This window comes from Podarcis liolepis (assembly GCF_965112155.1).
Source record: "Podarcis liolepis genome assembly, chromosome: 7".
NCBI classification, from domain to species: Eukaryota; Metazoa; Chordata; class Lepidosauria; order Squamata; family Lacertidae; genus Podarcis; species Podarcis liolepis.
In genome coordinates, this window is record NC_139561.1 from 43728834 (window position 1) to 43742276 (window position 13443).

Here is a 13443-nt window from a genome sequence, read left to right on the forward strand (position 1 = left end):
GGCAATAATACAGTCAGGGCTCAGACAGAAAAACCCAGAGCTATGGAACAAGATCCTGCGAAGAAAGTTAGCACCGCCTTGCTCCCATTCTGCTCTTCCTGCCTCCTCCAGTGGGGGGCAAAGAGGGGGTGGAAGGGGCAAACTGCTGCTCCTCTCCAGTGCCCAACTCCTCTCGTGTAGGAGGAAGGGTGTATAATTTGGGTCTCCCACCCCCTTCCCCTTTTCTGAATTCCAAGTCATTTCAGAACTCCCTGAGCCTAGTTATAAATCATGTCCATAGCTGTTTTTTTGGAGGCATGCACATTGCTATATTATTCTTATCATTTGTTCTAAAAGGTTTTGCAATATTTTTATTGGAATCAGATGTGTACTTGTTGCACAAAATGAGATACTCATGCACACACACAACCCCACAAAACAATCTTGATTCTGACGTCCGTCCCCTCTTCTGCCAAAACTTGAGAAGTTTAAGAGGAAAAGGAAGAAGGGCCAAAAGAGGTTGTGAGGATGAGATACTGGGTTTGTAAGTCAACACAAAACCCAGGTTTGGACACCCAAGAGGAGCACACATGAAACAAACTAAACAGACAGAAGCCAAAGATGCACAAACAACATATTATGATGCCTTCTTCTGTGATAGACCATCAGTCCAGCTACTTTAGGGATGCCTACACTCACTAGCAGCAGCTTTCCATGGCTTCAGGCTGGAAAGCTGCTCATGACCCAGCCTCATGACCTGGGATGCTTACAGAAAAGATGCCTTGTCAAGAACCCCCATTCCCATCACAAAGCTGCAACACCCAGGGTACTTTAACCACCAATCCTTCTTCCCAGGGAACTTTGGGAACTGTGGCTCTGTGAGAGGAAAAGGGGTCACTTAACAACTCTCAGCACCCTTAACAAACTACAATTCCCAGGATTCTTTGGGGGAATCTGTGACTGTTTAAAGTGGTATGATACTGCTTCAAATGTACGGTGCAGATGGGGCCCAGTTGTTCCAAAGGCAGGTCCACTTTAAGATTTATATCCTGTCTTCATTGTAATACTTGCTGTTTTACTTTCAGTCCCAATACTTCTTTCCTGGCCAGTCAGGAAGCTCCCCAATGCAGACACAATGGGGGAAGTGGGGTCAGCCAGCAAACCCCTGCTCTCGGGGAAATGAAGACCCAAATGAGATGGAGGTGTGGAAGCTGTGGCCCTCCAGATGTTGCGGAACTACAATTCCCACCATGCCCTGGGTCACTTGCCATGTTGTCTAGGGCAGCTGGGAGTTGAAGTCCAACAAGATCTGGCTAGCCACCTCCAATACAGCAGCTGGCTGTATGTATTCAGCAGCAGAAGGAAAGCACTCTGCGCAACCTCAAAGGTGCTGAGGCACTGGTGTGGAAAAAAATTGTTCTGGGGGAATTACAGGCTCTACAATTTGCCATCCATGAAACTGGGATACACATGGGATTATTTTTGGTTGCAATGAGCCTTGCTCCTACTTGATTGACATTGGGCCTCATTTACTACTTTGTTGCCTGCTCATTACAGGGCCTAGAGAGATCCTTTTGAAGCTTTTCACAGCCTTGCTCGGTCCACTGGCCTCCTGAACAATTTGGGGTCACCTACGACTTAGCCACCTCCCTGCTCAGCCCAGCTCCAGATCGCTGATGAATAAGCAAAGCAGCACCAGTTCCGAGACAGAACGGCAAGACAACTGGGGAAACCAGAAATTAAACCCAGCAGGGTAGAGGCCTTCCAGCCGGGATTTCAAAAACATACCACAGGCCTGTGCAGAAAGGAGCTTTTAAGAACCTGATGCTGATGGGATATAGCCCTGCCATGAGCCGCACTAATGAGATTAGCTGCATGGGAGAAGCTGCATCCTGCTGGCGGGCACTTTGTGTGTGGTGCTAAACACACCATCGTAGCTTGGCCTGTGCTAAAAGGATGCTGCTTGTAAGTGAGAAACAGGAAGAATCAGAAGCATTGCCTTGGGGTGTGACCACCACTTATTACCTGTGGAAGTGCCTGAGACATGCTGCAAGGTCTGGGCTAGCCAAGATGGTGTCCTCCAGATGCCCTGGACTACACCTCCCATCATCCACGATGACTGGCCAGGCTGACTGGGGCTGATGGGATTTGTAGTCCCAAGGCATCCGGAGGGCACCATATTGGCTTAGAATCATAAAATCATAGAGTCGTAGAGTTGGAATGTACCCTGAGGATCATGTAGTCAAACTCCCTGCAATGCAGGAATCTAGAGCTGTAACATACAAGGATTGAACCTGCAACTTTGGCATTATCAGCACCACACTAACCAACTGAGATACACCTGTACTGGACAACATATATAGATTTTTTAAGTCCCAGGTAGTGAAAGGGACTGCCTCAAAAGTGCAGGAAGGTGGCCTGAAATGACAGCCAGGCTAGGAATGCCATCTGGTGCAAGCTCAGCCCCAATGCCAGGATGGTGTACTGGCCAGACTAAGAGTCCATGGAACTTAGTACTGCCTGCACTGACTGGCAGTGGCACCTGTAGATGCAGACGATTGAACCTGGGACCTCCTGCATTCAAGGCAGGTGCTCTACAACTGCCCGTCCCTTAACTCACAGGGTTTCTACAAGGATAAAACTGGAGTACCATGGACTGCCTTGATAAAAATGATGCCACCCACCAAAGGGCATTGCAGCTGTTTTCTGCAGAGAGAGGAAAAGAGGAGAGGGGTGCTCGCTTTCATTTCTGCTGACTTAGTGACTGCTTTACTTACTGGCTCACTGTTCCCTGGAGAAGCAGGCTCACTGTGGATATTCCCCTGGTACGGACCCCAGGACAATCCCTCAGGCACGTTCTGCCTGGCACGCACTTTGCTCTCGCCCTCTGATGTCATCAGCTCCAGTTCACCTGATGGGCAGGAGGAAAAAAAGGGAGATCAGGGAAGCAGAAATCAGTGAGGTGAGATCATACATAAACTTTCCAAGGAAGCTTCTTCAGTAAGGAGAGATCTGCCTACTAGGTGGTGTGGGCTTCGTCCTTTCTTAAAACCACAGAAATGGCCAGATTACAATGTTCCCATAACATCTATCAACCAATGGAGTGGGAGAGACGGTGCCATCTGGTTGCACACCAGGGGGACAGATGGACCCTCCTTGTTTTGGCAGGTGAAAATGAGGTTTTCAAATTTGCTTGTGAAAGCATGGAAGACCTCGGTGAATGAGCAAAATATCTGAGCAGAGGCTAGGTACTATTTCTTATTCTTTAATGAGGTCCCTACTTCACATTAGCAATTGAAGCAGAAGCACTTCTTTTGCAAAATTGTTCACATTGCCTGATTAAAAGACAAAGGTTGGGGGAAGCTCTTTCTTTAAAGTTCAATATGCTTAATAAGTTGAATTAATTCTACAAACATATTTCCTGTGGCTGTTGGCTCATCATAATAAATTGGAATTATATTATGCACTGTTGCTTTCTGCAGGGTGAAGGTATGTATGTCTTAGGGCTTTCAACAACGCCAGCCAAACAACGCGGTTTGGCGATATACCGCAATGTTGGAAAACGCTGCATTGGCCCAAGCTGGCGAGATGCCGAGTGTAACTGCCACAGTTCTCATTGTGGGAACCAAGGCGCTTTCACCCCAGTGCCTCACAGGCTGTGGTCAATACAGCTGGCCCTAGCCTGCTGCTCAGCCAGGGGGTGGGGGGCGGAAAGGCTCCTGTCCCCAGTTGAGCGAGCCCCGAGGCCACTGGGGGCAGGAAATGTTATTTGCAAACGTTATTTATTTATTTCATACAATTTATTTACCGCTTGATTGTAAAAACAAACAAACCATCAAAGTGGTTTACAAAAGTAATTAAACAATAACATATGTAGTAAAGACAAGTAAAACACTGAGATAAGTGAAAGTAGCAATAAACTAAAAGCACATCAGATTCTATGTATCTGGGCAGACTTGTCTAAAGAAAAATGCTTTTAGTAGGTGGCCAAAAGAATACAACAAAGGCACCTGCTTCGTTGTATCAACAGGCAGGGAATTCCAAAGTGTAGGTGCCACCACACTAAAATATCATTTTCCTACAGATGTGGAATGGGTATCATGTGTCACCTGGAACAGTGGCAGTTCTACAGATCAAAGATCTAGAAGGGCAAATGCTCTTCTAGAAAATATTTCCCATAAATTAAAAGTTGCTGAAGAACATAGTACAAGAGACACCCCGCCCCACTTTTTTTTGCAATATAGCATGACTTCATTTACAAATGATGAAGCTCATGGCTGGGCAGTCTCGCCTGCCTATGCAAAGGTGTGGATCTTGTGAGGTTTTACTTTGGTGAGTTTGTTGTTTGCATAATAAACTTTGTAACCATCTTCTTCATGCTGGTCTTTATGCGGTATATGATTTCACTGACATCTGATATTTTACTTGGTATGTTATTTATTTGCTATAATTCAAAATTTAATTTAAAAAAATTGCATTGATATATGGTACTTATGTGTGGCACAATTGCAAACACCAGAGAAACAAGGACAAAGCGCAGCACTAATAATAACTGACACTAATCAGCACAAACCAAGATGAACAAAGTCACGATACTATTGTGGATAGCCCTTTTTGCATTCCAGGACAAAAGCCTTTATTATTGTTGTCATTATTATTTATTAAATTTGTACACCACCCTATACCCGCAGGTCTCAGGGTGGTTACAACATAAAAACACAATATAACAACACAAAATACATAACAAAAACAACCCAATAACCCCTCCCACCAACTTTTTTTAATTTTAAAAGGGCATTGGATGTCAATCAGTCAAAGTCCTGGTTAAAGAGGAACGCAAGGAATTTTTTTTAAAGCTGCTACTGCAGAGGTGGCCACCTGGTTTGCAATGGTTTTACCATGTACTGCCAACATGGTCTCCTCCAGAAATGGAGGTCTCCTCCAGAAATGAGCTCTGAGATCTCTAAACGAAGGAAAGTGCAAAAGAGAATGCACCACGTCTTCCACCTCCCCAGTACCACAAACGCATGTCCACTGTGCGTAAGGAATCCTTTTATGCTTTCCAAATAAGCTGGAGGAGAATATGAGCACATATAGGATCGGCAGAGCTGCCTATAGTGGTTATGCCAGCCACCATTAAGTCCACTGACCACTACATCACTGCTGCCAATGACCTACTGAACAAGAACCAGAGCAGCTCTTCTTCCAGATATTCACCTGTCCCTCACCTGTTGCTTCCGAGAATTCCCCCCCAGCTTCGACCTGTGGCCTTCTATTGTGATTAGCTGCCCACATTCTGAAGCCAGAGCTTTTGATGAACAGATTTGCTTTCGCCTCAGTTCAAAGGTGGAATTGGTGCTTCAGCTAAATATGTGGTCCCCCTGTGAAAGTTGTGCCTCAACAGCCACGTCCAAGATGGCCGCATCTGCTTAAGGTAAGCTTTTCAGGTTGCTCTGGCAACATCAAGCAACTGTTGGGTATATCCTAAAGGGTTTTCAACAAAATATTTAGCGCGTGTTTTCCACAAAAGTCAGAGGTACTTGGCAAATCACCTTTTACCTCCCCAAGGACCTGCCTGTTTTGTGAGTGGCATCTCTGTCCGCTTGGGTGTCCAGGGAGTGCAGCCCAGTAAGCCAGACAATGTCAGACCATAGGGTCCCTCTACTTTATCTACACTGACTGGCAGCAACAACTCTCCAGGGTTTCAGGCAAGGAGTCTGTCCCGGCTCTTACCTGATCCAGTGATTTCACTTGGGACCTTCTAAATTGAAAGCAAATACTCTTCAGTTGAACCACACAGATCCTTCCTTCGTGCAGGCAATCCTACTTAACTTTTCTAGAATGTCAACGTTATGGCACTCTACACTGCCTGATGAGCTTTTGAGTTACACAAAATCCATCAATGTGCTTTTAACAACAACAACAATGGTTAAAGGTAAGAGATCGTGTTTGCAGCAACCTTTGTAAGATGACTCAGAAAGCACTGGATTTTCCCTGTCTGGGCATCATGTAGGGATGGGCGGGGGGGGGGGGGGAATTCAGTTCAGTTTGCATTAAAAGGTGAAACTACCAGGTTTGTAATTTCCAAAACAATACAAGAACCGAAGCACAGCCATCTTTCAAAATTTGCTCTTCTCCGAATATTGCAGTCAAGTAACATGTAGAAAAATGCATGTGCTAGAGTAGAGCATTATAAAACTGCCTGTATCAGTATATATAATATTCCAAAATGCATCATATTAGGGAAAATTGCTTTGCAAAAATGTGTGCATGTTAGGCAAAAATGCAAAGAAGAAATTACACTAAAATACTGATGAATTTTTATGAGGACCTTTAGAAACTGCAAAGTGCTGCAGAAATGTGGAGGACTGAACTTAAGATGGGAAGAAACAGGGAACTGAAAGAAACCAAAATGGACAGATCCAACCCTTCCTGGCATCACCTCAGCCCACTGTGGCCCCTCTCTGGTTACTTTGCAAGGAGCTGCAACGCAGGGGACGGATCAAAGCTTGCTGGCATCCCTCCATCAAAAAGGGAGCCTCTTATTTTGCTTCATTAGGACCCTTGGTTGAGACGGCTTTGAGCTGTAATGGCCTTGATGGTCCGATAAGGCTCTCGGTTTAATGGGTTAGATAACATGTAAATCGGCTGGGAAGACCAGCCTAAAATGTTTTAGCTGCACCTTCATCTTTCAGCGGACAGATAAGATGGCAGCTAAGCAATACTCAGATGGATGTTAAACGGAGACTCCCAGCAGTCCCCCTTTGTACATCTGAAAGTGGAGAAAGGGGTCGGCATTGCATTTCGCCCTCTTTCCCTCCCTCCCCAAAGCCCTGCAGTCGAGGTGTTCCGAGGGAGCGACGGACAGAGGCGCAGGAGGGAGGCTTGGCGAGGGTCCAGATCCAACTCCTTGCGTGGGAAACAAGGCCTTGGAATCAGACTGCTCGTTCCACCAAAATACATCAAAGGCACTGGGGTGGACAGGGAGGCAAAGGTCCCCATGTGCTAAAGCTTATCAGGGCAGAGGTGAGGTGAAGGGAGGGGAGACCATGGCTGGAGAGTTTCTGGGCTCAGAGCAGCTTCAGCAAAATTCCCAAGGTGGCCTTGCGCACACGAGGAGTGGGAGGATTCAACCTGTACAAGAGCCCTGCTGGCTCAGATCAAAGGCCCCATTCACAACATACATTTAATGTGCTATTACACCACTTTAAACAGCCACAGAATTTTGAGAGCTGTAGTTTTTCATGGGTGCTGAGAGTTGTCAAAAGGCCACTATTCCCTACAATTACCAGAGTTCCCTGTGAAGAGGGATTGACTGTTAAACCACTCTGGGACTTGAAGCAATGTGAGGAGAATGGGGGTCCCCTAACAACGCCTAGCACCTTTAACTACAGCACGCATAATTATTTGGGGGAATCAATGACCGTTTAAAGTGGTATCATAGAGATAAACTGCATGGTGAGAATGTGGCCCAACGGCCAATCAGATGCCTCCGGAAAGCCCACAAGTAGGGCATGAAAGCAACAGCGCTTTCTCTTGCTCTCCATCAGCTGGTATTCCATGGCATACAGCCTTTGATCCTGAAGGTAACATACATAGCCATTATGGCCATCAGATACCTTCAGGAGACCCAGAAGAAAGGGGTGAAGCCAACTCCTCACTCCTGTTCTTTAGCCATGGCAACTGATCCCCAGACCCAACAGCCTTGCGCATGGGAAGACAACATGTGCAAGAGCAGAGACATCCTGTGCACAGTGGCAGGTCACTGGGGAGCTGCCGTCTGTGGAGTGCTCCTTTAAATTCTTTTCTGTGCACTTGGCAACATCTTACTGAGGCTACACCTCATTTACATTTCTGTCCCAAGAAAGAGCACACTAATAGGAAACCCTGCCCTTGATCTTGCCTCCATTCTGGAGGCTTCTCACAAACCGTGCAATTCCCAGCATTTTTTTAAAGGTGTGCCTCCACTGGTCCAGTCAAGTTCTGCTGATATGGTAATAATGGAGCCTTCACCTATCCACTCACAACAGCCATGGCTGTTTTCTCCAGGGTGTTGGGTAGGAGACCATTCCCAGCCACAGCTGGAGAAGCCAGGGATTGAAACAGGGACCTTCTGCATGCAAAGCAGATGTTCTGCCGCTGAGCTATGGCCGCTCCCTTAAAGCAGGACAGCCTCTAGTGAAATGCATTACTCCTGTCTGGGAAGAAGCGAGGGAGTGAAATCCAGTTTCTGATCAGTCAGCCCTCTGCAAAAAGGTTCCTCCCTTTAGGGAATCTCGAGCCGCAGCCAAGTGAGCAGTAATGAGCAAGTTCTGTCCAGCTTAGCAAACAAACCTGTTTTGTGCCCAACTGCCACCCTTCCTCCTGCCCCCTTTCCTCCTCTTCCAGCTTCTTGCTGGCTAATCAGTTGCGTTTGGGTCAGGCGACCATGTCTCCAAGATAAGAGCCTTTGCCTGACACTTTCCATGTCAGAGCACTCCATCTTCTGTGTATCAATCCCCACCAGAGAAAACACACAGCCACTGATAAAGAAAGCAACCGTTCCAGACACAAGGGGACGAAAATAGGGCAAGCCAAGCCGCTTCCCTCCCTCCGTCCCTGCCGGATTTTGCTAAAAAGGACGTAACAGGAACTACTCCCCTCGTCGAAAGCCAAGGCGGATGCCGAAGGGCAGCTCCAGGAAAGCAAGGTGGAAACCGAGGCACAGCAGAGCAGAAACCCAACCGCAGCACTGAGGCCAGGAAGCTCTCCAGCTGCTCTCCTGCCTCCCTGCCCAGAAGCACTGGGCCACCTGGCCAGGAAGAGCCCAGCCAACCTCCAGCTGCTAGGGGGCAATGCAGAAACCGCCGGTAATCCGATTAACTGGGGCCCGTTTGTAGAGAGATGTCAATAGTTAACAGTACCTCAAAGCTGGAGGGCTCACACAACATATGAGCAAAGTAAAGTGTGCCCAACTCATGTTTGTGTCTGCCAGAGAGCAACTTGTACCCTTTCAGAGAATGGACGATGGTTGGCTATCTATATATGGCTCTAAAAAAACCCAAGGCTCAGTGTCAGTAGGCCTCTGAATTCCAGTTGTTGGGAATTGCAAGTGGGAAGAGTGCTGCTGCGCTGCTCAGGTTCCGCTTGCTGGCTTGCCAGAGGCATCTAGTTGGCACCTGTGGGAACTGGATGCTGGAGGAGATGGGCTCCCTTTGGTCTGATTCAAAAACCAGGCTCTTAAGATCTTAAGCCCTATAGAACCCCTTGTTGTAAGACCCGCCTCCTGCACTCCTTCACCCACCAAATGAAGGTCTTCTCACTTATAAGAAACTCTTCCTGACTGCCATCATCATCTCAAACAACATTGCTGCTGCCATCTTTGCAATGGGTTTTGCTGAATTGTTGTTGAGGCTTCCAGGGACTCATAGAAGCTGACAGAAGGAAGGACAGCAAATTGGTTGTCAGCTTTGGTTTCTCTTGGTTGCTCATTTTTCCAGTCTTAATCTCCATTCACCACATTTCCACACCATTCTGCAACATATTTACCTTAAAAAAAGAAGTCCTCATGAAAATTCTACAATATTTTGTGTGCATTTCCCCCAAAGAGGCATTTCTCTATGCAATTTTGACTAAGAATTTTTTTCTTGTAAACATTTTCTGCTAATAAAATACACCCGCTGATGCTATTGCTATTATTATTATTTTACTAATAATCATTTTTATGCACACATCCTAATTTAGACATTTTGGGGTTGGAGAACTACATTGCAACCTTCAGAGAAGGAAGGGCAGCTGTGGTTCTGTTCATGTATTGCAGGCATCCCCAAACTCGGCCCTCTAGCTGTTTTGGGACTACAATTCCCATCAGCCCTGACCACTGGTCCTGTTAGCTAGGGATGATGGGAGTTGTAGTCCCAAAACAGTTGGGAGGGCCGAGTTTGGGGATACCTGATGTATTGTTCCGGGAAAGGCTAGGGTTAGGTAGGATTGAATTAAAGGGTGAACTGTGCCAAACCTCTCCTCCATCCTTATGCTTAAGTGAGCATATCTGGGTCTACCCATAAAGCCCTATGCAGACTGCACAAGAGAGGGAGAGAGAGATCTGAGCATGGGGAACACGAAATACTACAATGGGGCAGGAAAGGCTGGAGATTCCACAGTCTTGAGAGTCACTTGAGACCCTCAAACACACTTGTTCACACACGCCAGCTCTCTGAGCCCCATCCGGGACGAAAAGGAAGCCATGACGTGTCTATTAATAAGAGCCCAGCCCAGCCTAGCTAATGGTCAGAACAATCTTGCAGATTATCGCAAGGAACAAAGTCCATTTTCCCCCTCCCTCCCTCCCTCCTGCTCTGCTTGTGTGCGTGCGTCTCACTGCCCCTAATCTTGGGATCGGTGGTGCTGGCGCTCAGTTTCACCACCCTGCAGGTTAATACAATTCCTCCCTTATCTTATCTCCCCATCAGTTTCCTGGCAAAGCCGGCATCCGATTGGCTCCCGCAAGCCAGCTGGCCTGGAAGTTATCGGAATAATTCTTATCTCCGGGATCATTAACCAAATTGGGCTGGTATCGGCCTGCGCGCTTGTGATAATAAAGTTACAAAAGGAATGGAGGAAAAAAGAAAATAAGGCGAGGGACGCCGTCTGAAAAACGCTTCCGTTCCCTGGGGGTGCCTCTCAGGCAGAGTAAGAAGGATCTCAGCCACAATGGTGGGGTTGGGGGAGATGAGAAGCAACTCAAACCTGCCACTCCGGGCCCAGATAGCTCAGCAATTGTGTCTTTCGACAGTGGGCCAACTGATGCCAGTCAAAAGTGCAAGGGCAGCATGGTACAGCCCATGCACAAGCCTTTTAGCAGCCTGAAATAAATTCTCCTTACACATTTCAATAAATTTGCGTGTGTGTGTGTCCTTGTGCATTTTTCTGGCTTAGTATGGCCAATATCCACTGCTTAAGTATGTATGTCACCTAATTTAGCCTGTTACAACATCCTGCGACCAAGCGTTCCACAGGTCCTTCCTCTGTACTTGCCTTCACCTCACTGCCAACCAGCTTTCGGGGGACAGCTGACTTACTAAACTTTCCTCTACTCATTCCCTCTGCACTACCTTTGATCTTGCATATATCCAGCATTGGCCATCTACTATCTTTATTTTCTAAACCTGAAAAGGACCACTTCTGGTAAGGTGAGGAAAAGGGCTCCCTTTTGCGTGCGCGAACATGACTGCCTCCTTCTGGGAGTTTTATGCCTGCTTGGTTCACAAGAGTAGCACCAAGTAGACTGCATCCCACAGGAAAGGATAAAGAGAAGTAATATGGCAGTGCTGAGTTCCGTGTTCAACCTGGAAGCAACACAGAACCAACCTATCACGTGATTAGAACTGCCACATGGAACATCGTCAAGTTGCAATGACAAGAGTCTCATTGCTCCTTCCTTCTTCTCCCTTGATCGACTTATTCGCTGCTTGAAGTTAGATTGTGAGCAACATGAACACAGAAGACACCCCAACCTTGTGTTATTCTACAAAGCACTATTTATACTGAGGATATTAACTATTAGTATCATAAGCTGATAAAAAAAGCACTGCTGGGAAAGGGGCCTAAGAAAATGTGAAAGGAACTAGGAAGCATGTAGAGGCAGGCAGTGGCCCTTGGGTTTGCTTGCCCTTAACTACAATGTGGAGGATAAAAACGTTTTCAAAGGATGACAGCAAAGCTTTTTTTTAAAAAAAGCAAGATAGTAAGAATTGTTTTATTAAAACAGAAATGGGAAAATTACAAAGGGAGATTCCCACCCTACCACTCCCCAAAGTGATTCATCAGGACATCAAAATGTCATTGTATTCACTTGCACAACTGTCCTGTGTGGTAGGCCACCCCACCACAAGGCAAAGATGGGATTTTCAACCCAGATCCAACTCCAGACTGGTACCTAACTGACCCACACTGGAAGGACTTGCATTCTTGTAAAATTCATAGGCAATCAACATTTCAAAGGCTGCAGAAAGACAGTGTGTGCCCTGCTGGGTCAGATTAAGAATATTTATTTATTTTATTTCTCTATACCCCACCTTTTTACCTGATGGGACTAAAAGCAGCTTACAGCTAAAAACAAGAACCAGAAAATAACAAAATTAAGCATTAATGGAATTAAAACTACCATATTTTTCCGTGTATAGATTTTTACCCTAAAAAATAATGTCAAAAATTAAGGGGCATCTTATACATGGGAGCGTCTTATAGACGGACAAATACGGTATATCATTGACAGAATCAAAACTATATACAGTCGTACCTTGGATCTTGAAAGCTGCTGAACAAATCAGCTCCCGAACAATTGAAATCCGGAAGTGAGTGTTCCAGTTTCCGAATGTTCTTTTGGAAGCTGAATGTCTGATGGGGCTTCTACGGCTTCCAGTTGGCTGCAGGAGCTTCCAATCAGAAGCCGCGCTTTGGTTTCCGAACGTTTTGGAAGTCAAATGGACTTCCGGAACAGATTCCATTCAACTCCCAAGTTTTGACTGTACATAAATAAAATCTGTTTAAAACATACTACTACTACTAATAAATTATTACAATAAAATAAATTTATTACAGTGAAAACAGCATGGCACCATCCCTTTAACTAAAAGCAGTCAATTCCCAAAGGCCTGTTGGAACAAGAAAGCCTTCACTTGCCAAAGGTAGGTCAGCAAGGAGGGAGCCAGTCTAGCTTTTCTAGGGAGGGAGTATCAAAAATCTGGAGAAGCCACTGAGAATACTCTCTCCCATGACCCCAGCAAGCATGCCTGTAAAGGTCCCCAGACCGAGAGAAGGGTCTCCCCGAATATCTCAAAACTCGGGGCAGGTTCTCATGAGGGAAAACGGTCTTTCAGATAGCTTAAACCAGTGATGGCCAAACCTGGCCCTCCAGCTTTTGGGACTACAATTCCCATAATCCCTGGCCACTGGTCCTGTTAGCTAGGGATGATGGAAGTTGTAGTCCCAAAACAGCTGGAGGGCCAAGTTTGGCCATCACTGGCTTAAACCTAAGCTGTGTAGATGGACTCATGTAGCCTAGCTTCCTGCTTTCCTAAGTGGCCAGCTAGGGAACCCAACCAGTGAGGCATGATGGCAACTGACTTCACCATTTGGTGACTCTCAGTGAAGATATTCAAGGGAACAGGTAAGTCTCTTAGTTGACAAATAAGGGGTCAATGTGCACAAGACAGCAGCATCCTGTTCTCACAGTGACCAACCCGATGCCCATGGGAAACCCTCAAGCAGAACCAAACACAAGAGCACTCTCCCCGTCTGTGGTTTCCAGCATCTGGTATTCAGAACCATTACTGCCTCTGACCATGGAGGCAGAGCATAACCACCATGGCTGGTAGCCATTGATAGCCTTTTCCTCCATGAATTTGCCCAATCCTCTTAAGAAGCTATCCAAGTTGATGGCCGTCACTGACTCTTGTGGGAACAAGTTCCATAGTTTAACTA

At 46.3% G+C, this 13443-nt stretch overlaps 1 protein-coding gene across 5 annotated transcripts in view; it reads right to left on the bottom strand.

Annotated features, from left to right (window-relative positions):
* ZFPM1 (zinc finger protein, FOG family member 1) overlaps positions 1-13443 on the bottom strand; it is a 112646-nt gene that overhangs the window by 20838 nt on the left and 78365 nt on the right. For all 5 annotated transcript variants that reach the window (XM_083513579.1, XM_083513576.1, XM_083513575.1 and 2 more), the window contains exon 4: positions 2757-2890. In XM_083513579.1, coding sequence (XP_083369705.1) covers positions 2757-2890 — 134 coding nt within the window. The remainder of the gene's footprint in view (positions 1-2756; positions 2891-13443) is intronic.